At 35.6% G+C, this 14318-nt stretch overlaps 1 protein-coding gene across 1 annotated transcript in view; it reads right to left on the bottom strand.

The window, feature by feature from the left end:
• The window catches only part of CACNA2D3 (calcium voltage-gated channel auxiliary subunit alpha2delta 3), a 388427-nt gene that overhangs the window by 187347 nt on the left and 186762 nt on the right, over positions 1-14318 (bottom strand). The window contains exons 10-11 of the mRNA XM_058844987.1: positions 6682-6771; positions 2902-3015 (exon numbers count right to left, since the gene is read on the bottom strand). Coding sequence (XP_058700970.1) covers positions 2902-3015; positions 6682-6771 — 204 coding nt within the window. The remainder of the gene's footprint in view (positions 1-2901; positions 3016-6681; positions 6772-14318) is intronic.

Here is a 14318-nt window from a genome sequence, read left to right as displayed (position 1 = left end):
TAGATTTATTTATTCTTGTGGATTAATTATTCCCTTCCTGGTACTTCACGTGGCAGAGTTGCTTTGAATGAACTACAGAAATTTGAAAGTACTGAATGTAAGTTTCATGAATGAGAAAAATTATGTATATAACACAAACTCATCTCTAATGCGTGAGAATCATCTCTTTAAGATTGCTCATATGGCCTCATAAAAAAAAGGAAATAGATGTTAACAACTAGTCATATAAATAAAATATAGTGTGTTATAAAAATAGCATCTACTAGATTTACATTTAAAGTAGCAGAAGATACTAAGTAAATATGGGGAAATATTTTGGGGTTTTTTTTTCGTTTGCTGAGGGAGACAGAGACTCCTAAAAAACTCAGTAAAATGGAAGCATTCCTTCTTTCAAGGAAACAGTCCAGAAGATAATTTTTAATTGTCTTTTGATGGTCATAATTTCCTAATTCATACAAAATATCAGGCTGATTTCCTTCAAAAAACTCAATTGCTTAATTTAAGCTACTTTGGGGATTTAACTGGAGCCTTTTTATTCCCTTTCCTAATCATTGCAACACAATTTTATTTTAATGTATTATCAGAAGGAAGATGATTTTTAATCAGTTAAGCAGAATATATCTCAAATAATACTTAATAAAATGCTCTTTTCCCTGTTTAAGTGATTTTTATATATATACATATTTAAGACTAGTTTTGAAAAGATATAAATGGTTTAGAAAAAGGAAGGAAATATGAATTGTTGTTTATATCCTGGAAGTTTATATTCACACTCCATTTTTTAGAGATATTCACTGACAAACTTTTAAAGTCTTCATAGTTGTATAAAGGGGTTTTTTTCCCCTTCTATAAGAGAGCAAGATGCTTATGTTGCAACTAATTAGAAACTATTTACTATTATCTAACATTAGATCAACTGTAACTGAAATTGCTACTTTGCTGACCAGGAAATTGAGGTAAACAGAAACTTCAGTATTTACCTCAATTAGACCTATTGCCTTTTCTACCACTGCCCACCACGGTATCAAAATGCAAGGAAAACATAAATTACAAGAAAGATGGCAGGGCAATACATAGAAAATAGGGGGGGGGGGGGGGGGGAAATGTACATTAAAAAAACTATCAAGCAGTTCAAAGGTGTGATTTATAAATATAAAAACCAGCTTTGGAGAGAAAAAAGGGGGATGCAATGCAAAGGCAGTTAATTTCAAGTGCATGGCATGCATAATTTCTAGGCACACTGACACTGCAAAGATGCAGGATATTGCATTTTCAATAAGCCTTCCTTTCTAGAATAACAAATCCAACAAAGACATTCAAAGCTCTAATGCATTAAAGCATACATATGGAAATCTTTTACATTTTTCATACTGAAACATTTCAGGCTGAAAAGAGGAAAAACCGATTCGATTTTTTCCCCATACATGTTTCTTAAAATACAATTTACAAGGCTGTATTAACACATTCAATATTTTCAGAAGAGTTGAGTAGAATATTGCATATTAACTAAAAGCTGCTCCCCAGACACCACGTCCTTGCTGAACAAGGCAGGACCCTTCGTGCTAGGCCTTTGCAGAAGAATTCCCAATGGAAACCTCTCCTGCTGCTTTTTGCAGCAGCTGTGCTGAGCGTTGTTATCTCAGACAGAGCTGTGGATTAGCACATGAAAGATACACAGCACATGTTTTCATGAAAATACTTAGCTGACTTTCAGAGAATTCTTTCCTTGCTGATTTCTTACGATAAGAGATTCCCCACAGTCTCCTCTTCTTAAGAGAGGAACTAACTCCAAAGAGTAAGAAAATACAGCACATCAGAAGCACATCCTTCTGAGAGATTCTGTGAATCTCCTTCAACATCATGTTTTTGCTAGATAAAGTGAAACGTTCTCATGGAATATTAGAGGACTTAACAACTTAAATTAGATGGTATCCCATTGAGTAAGAGAGGAAAGACTGGTCACAAATGTTTCAGCTTTTAGGCATTCTGTCCTGTGGAATGACATTACATTTGCCTAATACAGATCTAGAGAAGACACTGAGAAAACAAACAGAATTTTATAATGGAGAAACTTGACCAAAAGCTGAAAATTAAAACTACTTTTTTTCCACAGAATACACAGCCCCATGCAGCACAGTCATATTCATCAATTACTTGCTCAAACTGCACTTCAAAATGCATGGTTGTTGCTTCCACATGGCTAAAAACTACAAAAATATCCTAAAAGAGTCACAAAACTTGCTTTAGCAGAAGATAAAATGTAGAAGAAAATTATTTGACATAGAGACACAAGGCCCACTAGAGCTTCCTCATCAGGTAAATTCAAGGCATTTCTTCCCTACTGTGAAATTTCCATGTGTTATACAACAAGGTAATTTACCTCTGGGCAAATTTCTTTCTACAGATCAATGGAGCCAAATACATTTTTAATAAAATCTTACCATCAGCTCTATCCTTCACTCTGCCAAATGAAGAAATTAAAAATACTGAGTACTACATCTGTTCTTTCTCCTGTCATAATAAGCTGCTCACTTGTCCATAGTACATACTCATCTTTAGCTTGAAAAAGCATTGAATTATTAATGTGGTTTTTGGGAGAAAAAAGAAATTTTTTTCATGCTTAATGATGTGTCTCAGGGGAAGGATTACATAATGCTCAAAAATGTAACCTGGAGGGAAATAGCGCCTTTATATCTTATTAACCTAAGTTCATTACAACAGTAAAAGGCCATCTCTATCCTCAGGCAATACAATATAAGAATCATTTTTCTTTTTTAAATAAGTGATCCAAAATAATTTATAGATCATTAGAAAGGTTGTTACTGACTTCAATAGACATACACTGTAGATTGGATATGAAGCTTTGGGTTTTCCATTCAGTGAAGGTGATAACATACTTACTTTTCTGTCTGGCCAATTGTATTTTGCAAATATTGTATCATATGTGTCCACAGCTCCATCAGTGATCAACATTATGGCTTGGCTGCAAATGCTTCCTTGTCCTGTGTGATTGAACTGCAGAAGGAAGCAATCATTAGGAACAGCACATTCCTGTTATATGAAGATAGATAAGATCACACTGGATAAACATGGATTTTTAAAAATCTCTAGTGTCCTAGAAGAAGTAGAAAATATTCAGGCTGAAAACATTTTATCTTAGATTTTATGTTCTTGGTGAATTGAAAAATAAGAAACATCTATAAATATAGCACTACCCAAAATTCAAATGGTATTCCCCTGGTTTGATAAGTACTGATGCATCTACAGGGTTTGCTTTGATTTAAGTATCATTTTAAAAGAACATGTTACACAGAAAGAAGTAATGAATGATGATTTTTCTGTGAAATACAGGAGATACACAACTCATAGAGAGACATATGACTATTCATATGGCATTCATTCATATTCACTCAGATTTACATTCCATATGCTATTTTCCTTAAAATATTTATCTGGGGAACCCAGTCCATATTTATATATTCTGAGATCCTCCTACTACCTAAAATGAATACATATAAGTAATTCAGGCTGCTGAAGTGCAGTACTCGAGCACAGGTACTCAGACAGCAATCAGCAATCCTCTGGCATATGCAAAGGAAGGTTCCTCATTATACAAATGGGATTTTCTCCTGTCACAGAGCAAACACATTGGACTGAGTCATTATATGAGCTTTGATCTCTTCACTCTGGAGCTGGTGCTCTGACTTTCAATCCATGTGTCTCCATTTGCTTTGGCTGCAGATAGGTTCTTATTTGTCTGTGCATTACCTTATGTATTCAAGGAACTTTGGTGAAACATCCATCTTTTAGCAAAAAAAAACAAAGCAAAGTTGTAAAATTATTTGATTTTTAATTGCTCTGTATGAACACTTTAAAAAAATCTATGAAAATGTCAATAAATGGGATACTACAATCACTTGTAGTTTTCATGCACAGTATCACATTTGATGTCCTCTCACCTCTCTCAATGCTGAGAAAGCCAAGCAAGAATCACCTTGTCCCACCTCACCAGCCTTGCTGTGCCCCAGAATTGGGTGGTCCCTTTTAAAAAGCAGTACCTATGTTCAAAGGTGAATTACCTTGCAGGGACTCTGATTGCTCCTGCAGTCATGAAAAATTATTCAGAGTATTCTGGTTTGATTTGGACTACCAACAGCTCTGTCTTTTAAGCTTTCTGCAGTCTACTCACCCTTACATATTCGCTGTTCTTCCAAACTCTAAAACCCACTTTTTTTAAGAAAGTCCTCCTAAAAAATTCATCTTTGTAGAAATGCCTGCAGTAGAAAAGGGTGGGTGGTGGGTTCTAGAAGTCCTCTGGTTTTTCTGCCTTCACATTTTTCTATCTGAGTAACCACACCCAAATTCAAGAACAATTCCTATCACCTGCATCACTCCTCAAGATCAGCTTCCTTTTCATCAAACAGTAACCTCAGCAAACAGTAACAAAAACACTCTGCCTTAGAGGACAGCTAATGTGGATTTACAGTTAAATGTGTTGTGATCACTGCCTGGCTGAAAACTCTTCTCTGTGAGATTTGCAAGGCCTTAAAATTCACTCCTTAAAATTCTCCCATCATGACAGGTTTTCCAGTCTTAACCAGAACCAGAATTATTAAAGTGGGATTCCTTCATGATCTTACAGACATTATTTTCTCATAAAGGTGAAGTTACTTTGTCTAGGGATATCTTCCTCACATGGACAATATATTTTAAAAGTGGCAAGGTAACTTCAAAGAGAAATTAATGAAGGGGAAATGCCTTTGTACATTTATTTTAAAACACCACTCTGTATGCATCTGCATTATTCTACACAGTTATCTGAATATTTTGAAGAATGAGATCAAATTCAAATACTTTGATGAGTAATATCTTCTCATATTTGTCTAAAACTTTTAATTTTATTGAATAGCAAGAGTGATGAAAGTGTTTTCCATAATAATAACAATGACAAGGGGCTTATGATGAACTACAATTAACTCAGTGATTCATCAGTTAGCAGCAAAAATTTCAATGCATCCTGACATTTACAGCATTTGGTTGTGATTAACAGTCTTTGAAATGTCACAGAATTTTATTTAATTGGCTATGATTTTTTTTAAAGGTAATCACTGCAAAGAGCACATTTGTCACCAAAAGAGATAATTGCAGTTGTCACATGACATAGTAGGTGTCTAACCACTGTACCAAGCACTTCTGTATTCTTACTCTGTATAATGTACACTGCCTAAATTGACGACTGGAAAGAATTTGGAAGTGGATTTTCAAACATGCTTTTCAAAGATATCAGTAGCAAACATCTTCAGGTCTTGACAACCATAGCAAATATTGAAAGGTAATTGCAAGGCAAAACTGACTGAGTTTAATTAGTGTAACCCCTGAACCATTTTAAAATCCAACCAGAATCTTTATAGACTATTTCAGTAACACAAAGCTTTCTCTATTTTTTTTTTCCTTTTCTACACCACCACCTACTCCTTTCCCCTCCCCATTCACACACTTTTTTTTTTATTTTTATCATGAAGAAAAGGCATCCTTAGTTAACCTATAGTTCAATGAATAGACTGCTGGCACATAAAGTTCACATCCTGTAGACAAAGTGGTAAATATTTTGCTGTACTTTTCTAGGGGGAGATTTAGTAGCTTTTCCTCTGGCCTAGGCTGCTTAATTGAATCTCCCAGAGACTCTGCAGATATGCCTGTACAAAATGGAAAAGATTTTTATGCTGGCATTTCTGGAAGTTTATATACCAGAAAGATTGAACCTATTATACTTCCTTTTAAAGTATAAATAGAAGCAATCAATACAGCACCTTGAAGAGAGCTGAACATACATAGAGCATAGCTCATCATGATCTTACAGATCTCTCATCGTGGTACAATTCAGCACATGGGATGTCACATCCCTTTGTCCTCAGAACTATCAGATTATCTAATGAGATTTTTGTACCTCATACATCATTATAACTTCAGTTACCTTACAGGTTTTAAACAAAGGCAAAATAGATCTTGTTTCAGGTCTTCTTCACTTCCTGCAATGGGATTTTTTTTTCAATCTACATACATTTGGAGGACTAGCATTGAATATCTCTTGCATTGAGGCATTCATACTGTTTTTCTGGTTCCAAAGACGCTATTTAGTGGCCAAAATTCTTAATAAAACCTCTACAAACAGCCTACAGTGTCCTTCACTTCATGCACCTTTTTCCACTGTCATTTTTGGCATGCACCACATGAAGGCATTAGTTCCACACTGTCTAACTGAACACATGAGCAGTGGGTGGAAGAAGATACTCCTTTTCTCAATTTAGGATTTTATGCCTGGAAAAGAATCAATCAATATTGCCCTTCAAGATGAATACACAGGAATTAGAACCATTAATTAATCTACAATCACACAGCATAAAGGCAGGCACACTTGTCAAGTCAAACTTTTTTGGATAATATTTGGATTTGAGCTCTTTTTTCTAAGGTACATCCTTCAATCAAAAGACATTTTGCTACTTAGTTCAGATGAGTTTTTTTCATGTTCCAGCAGACTAATACCCTTTATATTTTTTACAGAAAATACATGATTATACTTCAGGAAACATTTTAAAACATTTTCACAAAAATAGACAATTGAAAAAAGGGAAAACAAGAAGGAGATGAAAAAGAAAAAGAATCTGAAAAAGATGAACTTACTTCATTGAGCATGTTGAAAGCTTCATTTAAAGCTATGTCCAGCATTCCAATTCCTTTTGCAAAAAGTTTGTCAAGGTGTTCCCTGAAATGCTGAAACATGAACAAGAAAGAAATTTCACTTGCCAGAACATTGTTACAACAGACCTGTCGACGATTAAAGATTTCTGAATACTTTAGACCTACTTCTTAGGCTTAAATGAACACATACACTAATTAACAAAATAATTTCCAGTTAACCTTTTCGACTCTTTAAGTAACACTAAACTAAGGATGTGTTAGTACAAAAATAAGGCAAAGGCATCACATTTTTGATAAGTTTTTGGCTACTTATTCAATCAAATAATTTTGTTTTGGTTTTTTGTGTTTCTATTTAGAGATCTTCATATTTTCATTTCATGTTTTCTTTCATTTCATAGTAATTTTATATAATTTCTAACTATTTTCCCTCTAGGTTATTGGAATCTCATACTTAATAATTCTGTCTGAAATTTAGCTTTGAGAGTACATAGCTGTAAAAGATGGTAGATTCTAATCATTAGGTCATTGAAGTATAAATACCATTCATCAGTGTCAATATTAATATTAGACTTACTAAAAACTGTTCTACACAAGACAAGACTATTAATTTGCAAGATGAAAATGCAACCTGTGTAGCAAGAAATAACAGGGGAGGCAATGCTTTTGTGAAGCGCTGTTTCAGTCTTCACAGCTGGCTAAAAGTTCTAAAGAACTGCAAAACAGAAAAGGGTATTTCAACCCAACTAGTAGAGAAAAAATGTCAGGGCAAGACATACCACTGAAATATCAGTTCAAAGAAAAAGAATACATTATTTCAGAATGAGATCAAAATAACTTTAATTCCACTTTCAATAACTTTCAGAAACTAAAGAGATCTCAAAAAGCTGGAGTCCCCTGCACCTTTATACTCCAACTTTACAACTTAAAGAGTTCTTTTTATTAATAAACTGGTTTGTTTCAGTCTCTTTTTGGACTTGTTAGACTGGGGTGTCTGTCCAACTGTGTGCACAAACATTCCCAGGCAACTGTACGCTTAATTTCCATGTGCAAATATCAGAATGTGCAGTATCTAATTGTAGACTCATATACCTAATTGACATGCAGAATCTTGGTAATTCTGAATGCAAATTAGGCACACAATTATGACAATCAGACATTGATGTCTGATTACAAAATTATAGGGTCAGAGCTCGACAGCCTCTGTGTGAGGAAGCACGGAAGTGTTCAGCTGGGGAGGTGTCTGTGATCATCCAGAAGTGTCTGAAAGACACTGAAAGCTAAAGAGTGAGGTTGCAAATCCACATGTGCAGGTAAGTCAGGATGAGGTCTGCCAGAACCCACACGAGAAGAAATCCAGGACGGTTTTTAATGTCCTTCATATTCTGTGTGTCATGGAGCAGTTAACCCAGAACATTAAAATCACACCACTGTTGCATATGGCTTCGGCCTAACTGAACAAGAGGACAAATTCATAACCAATTAACATAATTGAACTTGGAATTTCTCTTATAATGAGGTTGTTGGAAGCATTTTTGGTACACCCTAGTGTATTCCTCTTTTCTAGCCTCACACTTTAATGAACAAGTGTAGGGATTTGGGATCATACTTGGTTAGATGATTACATTAAGTATTCATACTTCAGGGATTAGGTAAAATTGTCTCTCAAAATATGATGGCAACTTGCATTTTTGTTACTTCTTTTCTTAGTTTCCTACTTTTTGGTTTACTAGGATTTAAGAGTTAATGAATTCAAATAACTCAAGCAATTTATTTCAGCAAATCTGTGCTTGGGAGTTGACACATATTCAGAGCACTTTTCATGATCCAGAGCACAGCCAAAGTTAGGGAGGTAGAGGGGGAAATCTGAACACAAGGCAAGACTTTGATTTTCCTTTCCTGATTCCAGGTCATTGCAGGCAATTTAAAAACTCTTCTGAGATGAAGGCCAGAAACTGCATTTTTCCTTTGTGGCAGAAGATGTCAAATTCATAGCCAAAATGAGACTCGGATTTATCTAGCCCATACAAAACCTGAAGAGTAATTTGAAAATTTGGTGGCAATTCTCAGGAAATTCCAAGGCAACTCCTTTTACTGCTCTCTTATCTTAGAGGCTGTTCTAGAGGCCTCACAAGTTTATTGAGATTAGACAAGCTGAATTGTATCTATGATCACAAGAAGACAAATCTTTACATCCTGCAAGCATATGGAAGGTGGTCACCCTCCAAGCAAACAGCAGAGTCCACTGTCCGCACATCCATCAGGGAAATTCTTCGGCCTGCATTAAAATAACATAAGAATACTCCATAGCCTTCAAAGTTTTATCCTTTCCAAACAAGAATAAAAAGAAAAGAACAAACTTCATTTGACGTCTGAGGAAACAAACACGTGGGAAAGCAGGCAATGACACCTTAACACAGAGAACTGAGCTCCAATTCTCCAGTTCCAGGTAAGAGCTGTGACAGCCAGCTCATCTCAGACACACAAAATAAACCACAGAAGATGCCAGCTGAGGCAATTCCAAATGCCCAGAATTCATGTTTACTGTAGCAAACATTTTCAGAATTATACCAATGGGTTTTTTCCCCAAGTATCATGACAAAGCTTGTCACAACAGTGAGCTTGGCTCACCTTTTAATTGGTACACAGATGACAAGACCTCACAGGTTGCTTTAATGCATTTTAACATGAGACCACCTAAAGTCTCACACATAGATATATATCACTCAATACATTGAGCTTGCCATGGTTCATATCAAATCTCTCTCCTGGAAATCCTGGAAACCTGTTTCCTTTATTTTATCTCTCTGGCACTGACAAAATGGAAGGAAACCAATAGCATGCTTACTCTCATAATCTGACCAAATCAAGTCCCCATCTCTACTCTTCCCACTTATCTAGGGAAAAAAAAAAAAAAGCATTTTTAAAATTATTTTTATTTACTTTAGGGCTTCAGAATTGACTTTAATATTTTTTTACAACCACCAAAGTTTGGATTTCATTCTTTTTAAGCCAATATGCTGCAGATATGTGTCCCAGCAAGTTCCCAGTACCTTTCAAATATTTTATTAGAGCCTACTAATGTTTACCAAAAATAAGGTACTGCTTTTGATGCGTAGGAGTACCCAAATTAGATTGGGTACAAGACCATGGATTCAAGCCAATGAATAAAGCATTTTCCACTGATTCCAAAAAGGAACAGCTCACAATTAATATATGCACAGAGGTTATACAGTTACACTGGAAAAACATGATATTTGCTATTAACTGTCTGACAAGGTTGAGCTTCCTACAGAAAAGCATCATTAATGAGTTCAACATTCCTCCAGCTTTCCTTGTCAGCTTCACTGCAAGTCCTTGTTACTTCTAGAATTATTTCCCATGTCTATCCACGCATGCTGTAACTCCAAATGGTTCTGGGACATACTTGGCAAAGATTTATCAGATTTGTGAAGATGGACTAGCACATAAATGGGGAAGAAAACCAATCAGAAGGCCTTTGTGAGGTGGGAGAGTGATGTTCACTTGTGTGTCACAGGGAGGTTTACCCACATGTACTGACAGATAAATGTGCATCACATGTGTAAAATGCATTCAGGCATCACCCCTTTCCAAATCCTTTGTCGGGGCAATTACAGGTTACCTCACTGTAATGATTATCCAACTCCTTCTGCTTCCTAAGATGCTGTGTTGGAAAAGAAGGGGCTTTTTTTGGAAAAAATCATCATGAAAACAATGCTGAATGAAGAGCTCAAGATTCAATATACTCAGATTAAAACCAAATTCTTCTTAAGCAAATTAGTTACTGCAATAGAAAACATCAGACCAAATTTCAGTGGTCAGGGGCTCACTGAAAGTTTCGAGGGTCTATAACAGCTCGACAGTTTTAAAATAAGAGCAGACTTCAGTGAGAATTCACTATTTTGGGGTAACAGCTAAGCAATGCAGTTTAACAGCTAAGCAATGCAGTTGATTCTTTTTTTATTTTTTTGAGAACTGACAGAGATGGAGAGATAAATATGCAAAAGTAATTTGCTTAAATAAAACTCAATATGCAAAATCTGTATTTACCAACCTCTTATTGGCAATTTCACTCAGCTTCTTTGCTGAATCAGTTTTCTGGTTATTTAATTTCTGGTAATTGCATAGAAAAACAAAAGCTTTTTGGAACTTATACATTACATCTGTCTATTTCTGTCATTCGAATTTACGCTGGGGTAAGTTCTTGATTTAGTTTGGAGTTACTGTGCCTATCTGTGCATCTAGAAGATGATATATTTCATCTGGAAACATTTACAGAGAAATGTCCTCAACCCATATATAGTACATTAAAAAAACATATAAAAGAGGAATGTATATTGTAATATTGTTACTTTAAATCTGAAGTTACATTAAATCAGATTGTCATTTGATTCCTTTGGGGTAGGTAAATTGTAACATGGAGTTTCTCAAAGATGAAAACCTCTTGGCCCAAGAAAACTAGTATTAAAATAGGCAGTTCCACATGTTTGTAATTTGTGGAGAAAGTGCAGACGGTGACAGAATAGTGTCTGAACTATTTCCCACTCTTCTTTAAATTTGTGTATAGCAAATTGATACACTTCAAGGTAGCAGCTGTTTAACACTAATGCCAAATTATAAAATAGTCTGGTAAAATTCAAATATCCCTTGCACACTTTATATTATTAAACCACATTTAGGATCACAGATTAATTTCAACCTCAGATATGCTACCCAGTATAATTACAGATTTAATTTTTGTGATAAACAAAACTTAAAGCAAGCTTTGCAAATTAGGGATAGTTTACAATATCCACATATCTAAACTGAACTCCACTGTAGGTGTGTGCCAACACAAAAATTTATGACAATCGCTAGGCTGTGAAAACTTTTTGAAATAAGTGGAGACACAGTGACACCTGCCATACCACCTGACATTATAATTATTCCAAAAACAAATTACTATATTCTCCTGTTGTAAAATGAAAGCTGAAACTCTCTATCTTGGAAGAATTCTAGTACAGGGATGCCTACGTGTATCCTAGGAAAACTGGTGGCACATATATTAACACCACTCACATCACTGTCATATTCAAAGTTGTAACTTTGTCTTTTACAAATACAACAAGCAAACTCCATTCAATTAAGTTTCTGAAAAGAAGAATGCTTTCTGAAGTGTACCTGACAGAAATTCAATGTTGAGTTAGATCCTCATTGCTCTGAAAGCTACACACAAGAAGCACTTACAGAACCAGCAATTTTGCAGAAAATTAATAGAACGACTTGCTCAAAACCTGGGGAAGTTTCTAAACAGATTATACAAATTATACTAGTATCTCCTCCTTGTAGGTTGTTGCTAGCAGTAAAAGAAACTAAAGTTAAAAGAAGATTTACAACTCAAGTCTGTATTATTTGGCTGTTCTTTAAGCTGGCAGAGAAGAAATCCAGATGCTTAGAACCATTACTTCTTTCAAAGTATCTTCACACCTTCTTGAAGAAAAGCACATTACATGCTGGAGGTTCAGGGTTGAAAACGTGTTTTCTCCAACCTTTGTTCAGTTCCCATCACAAAGATGAGTGGATGTGTTAAACATTAAAATGCTTAATGATACTAAATGTATTTGGTGTACCTCAAAAATCTACTGCAATACACCAGGTATTTATTAATGCTTTAACAAAGGAGTGGTCTTGATCAAGTAACCCCTAACTTGTTAGGGGTTAGGCTTGTTCAAAAAACAGTCCTGCTTTTGCTACACCAATCACTATGAAATCTGTACCAGTATTCAAGACATTCATTTACCAAGGCTGAACATTGCAAAGGTAAAAGCACTCATGCTATATTTTGTTTTCTGTCTGACTGCTCTCCTTACTTAACAAAATGATGCAGGATCAAGAATCTTTGAATCACACAAATGAAGAAGTCTAACTTTTCACCCCTTACTAATAATATAGTTCTGAGAAAGAGTTCAAGTATATATATTCCAGTTGAATCTTAACTCTTAATTTAAGTAAAGATGCAAATGGAATGAAGACTGCATATTCTAGAAGAAAAGAATGCTTCATCAATAGTAACTGGGGTGTTATTCAAAGAGAAGTGTAGCTTCCTTCCTCTGTGTGCACTTTGTACAGATTTACTGCAATGTCAGGTATGTGTTCTTACCTGAAAGAGAGAGAAAAATGAAAGGAAAGAGATGGAACTGATGTTGGCTTTGTAATATCTTTCCTGGTGCTTGCAACAGGAAACTAAAATACATTACTGAAAGGAGAGTGTCACCACAGAGTGGATATAAGAGAGCTACAATGCTTTAAATGCTTTTTCATACTTTAATGAGAGCGGATTTTTTCTTTTAGGTGAGTAGTTCCCCTACTACTATGATCCAGAAATTGATGTGTTCTCTAAGTGTTCTAGAGCCAATGTGTGGAGTTAACACTGTGTTTACTATACTATTTCCATCCCAAAAAGAGAAGAGGTGTGGAGGCAATCAAGAGTGACAGGGTTTCAATGAGAAAATGTATAAACCAGACAGTGGTTTTTTTCTCTTCTTTTTTTTTCTTTTTCTTTCCTAAAACTAATTTAATTTTCTGAAAGTCTGGCTCTGTGGAGCCTTTTACATTCCCTGAACATTATGGATAAGAGTTCTTGCAGCCCATCCCTGAATGTGCAAGAGCATGCTCATTTGCTACCTGTAATCCGACTGAACATTCAGCACCAACACCACTAAGAAGCACTCATTTCCCAGGCTGCTAGAAGCCCTGAAGCTGTTTCCTGCAGCCTACAAAAAAATCCTTCCATTCCCTGAAGATGCTCCCAGGTGTTGTTTTACCCAGCTGTGCATGGGAACAGAGGCTGGAGCCCAGCTGCCTGGGGCAGGAGGCAAGCTCAGGATCCACCCCTGCCTGAGCTTGGCGAGCCAAGGCTGTGCCCATCCAGGGCTTGGGGTGAGCGGGGCTGACTCTGCTGGCACCTCCAAATTAGTATAATTTATCCCTATTTCTCCTGCTGAGAAGCGTGGTTTGCCCTTTAGCTCTCTACAAATGAAGTGCAAGTGATAAGGACAGCTATTCCTCTGGATTCTCTCCCTTTATGTTGTTAAAACTGAGACATTAAATACAAATGCCATTCAGAATGTTTAAGTGACATCCTCAGAGTGGAAAGATTCCATTTGAAAACATCTGAGCCTTGCAGAAAGGCAGAAGTTCTTCAATAAAAAATTTCAAGACAAATATAGACTGTGGTACTGATCCTGTGGGAGAATTTTTATTTGGAGTTATTGAGGCAGCTGCTTTCCTCGTGAGATTAAAAGCTCCAAACATCTCAGAGTAGTTCCTTATTTCTGGTTCTAAGAACTGCCTGTATTTGGTAGAAGTGATGTCAGATGAACCTAGCAAGATGCACCCAAGAACTGGGGTGTGCATCTGTGCATGTCACAGGGGGGATTTTTCCCCCAAGGGTCATTTAATGGGATTTTTTTATATTGAAACTCAGGTATTATGATTAAAATAAAATAAAATAAAATAAAATAAAATAAAATAAAATAAAATAAAATAAAATAAAATAAAATAAAATAAAATAAAATAAAATAAAATAACAAAAGAGAGAGAGAGAGAGAAATACCCTGCCA

Source organism: Poecile atricapillus, chromosome 9 (assembly GCF_030490865.1).
Source record: "Poecile atricapillus isolate bPoeAtr1 chromosome 9, bPoeAtr1.hap1, whole genome shotgun sequence".
In the NCBI taxonomy this organism is placed as follows: domain Eukaryota; kingdom Metazoa; phylum Chordata; class Aves; order Passeriformes; family Paridae; genus Poecile; species Poecile atricapillus.
This window is presented reverse-complemented; position numbering and strand designations above follow the sequence as displayed.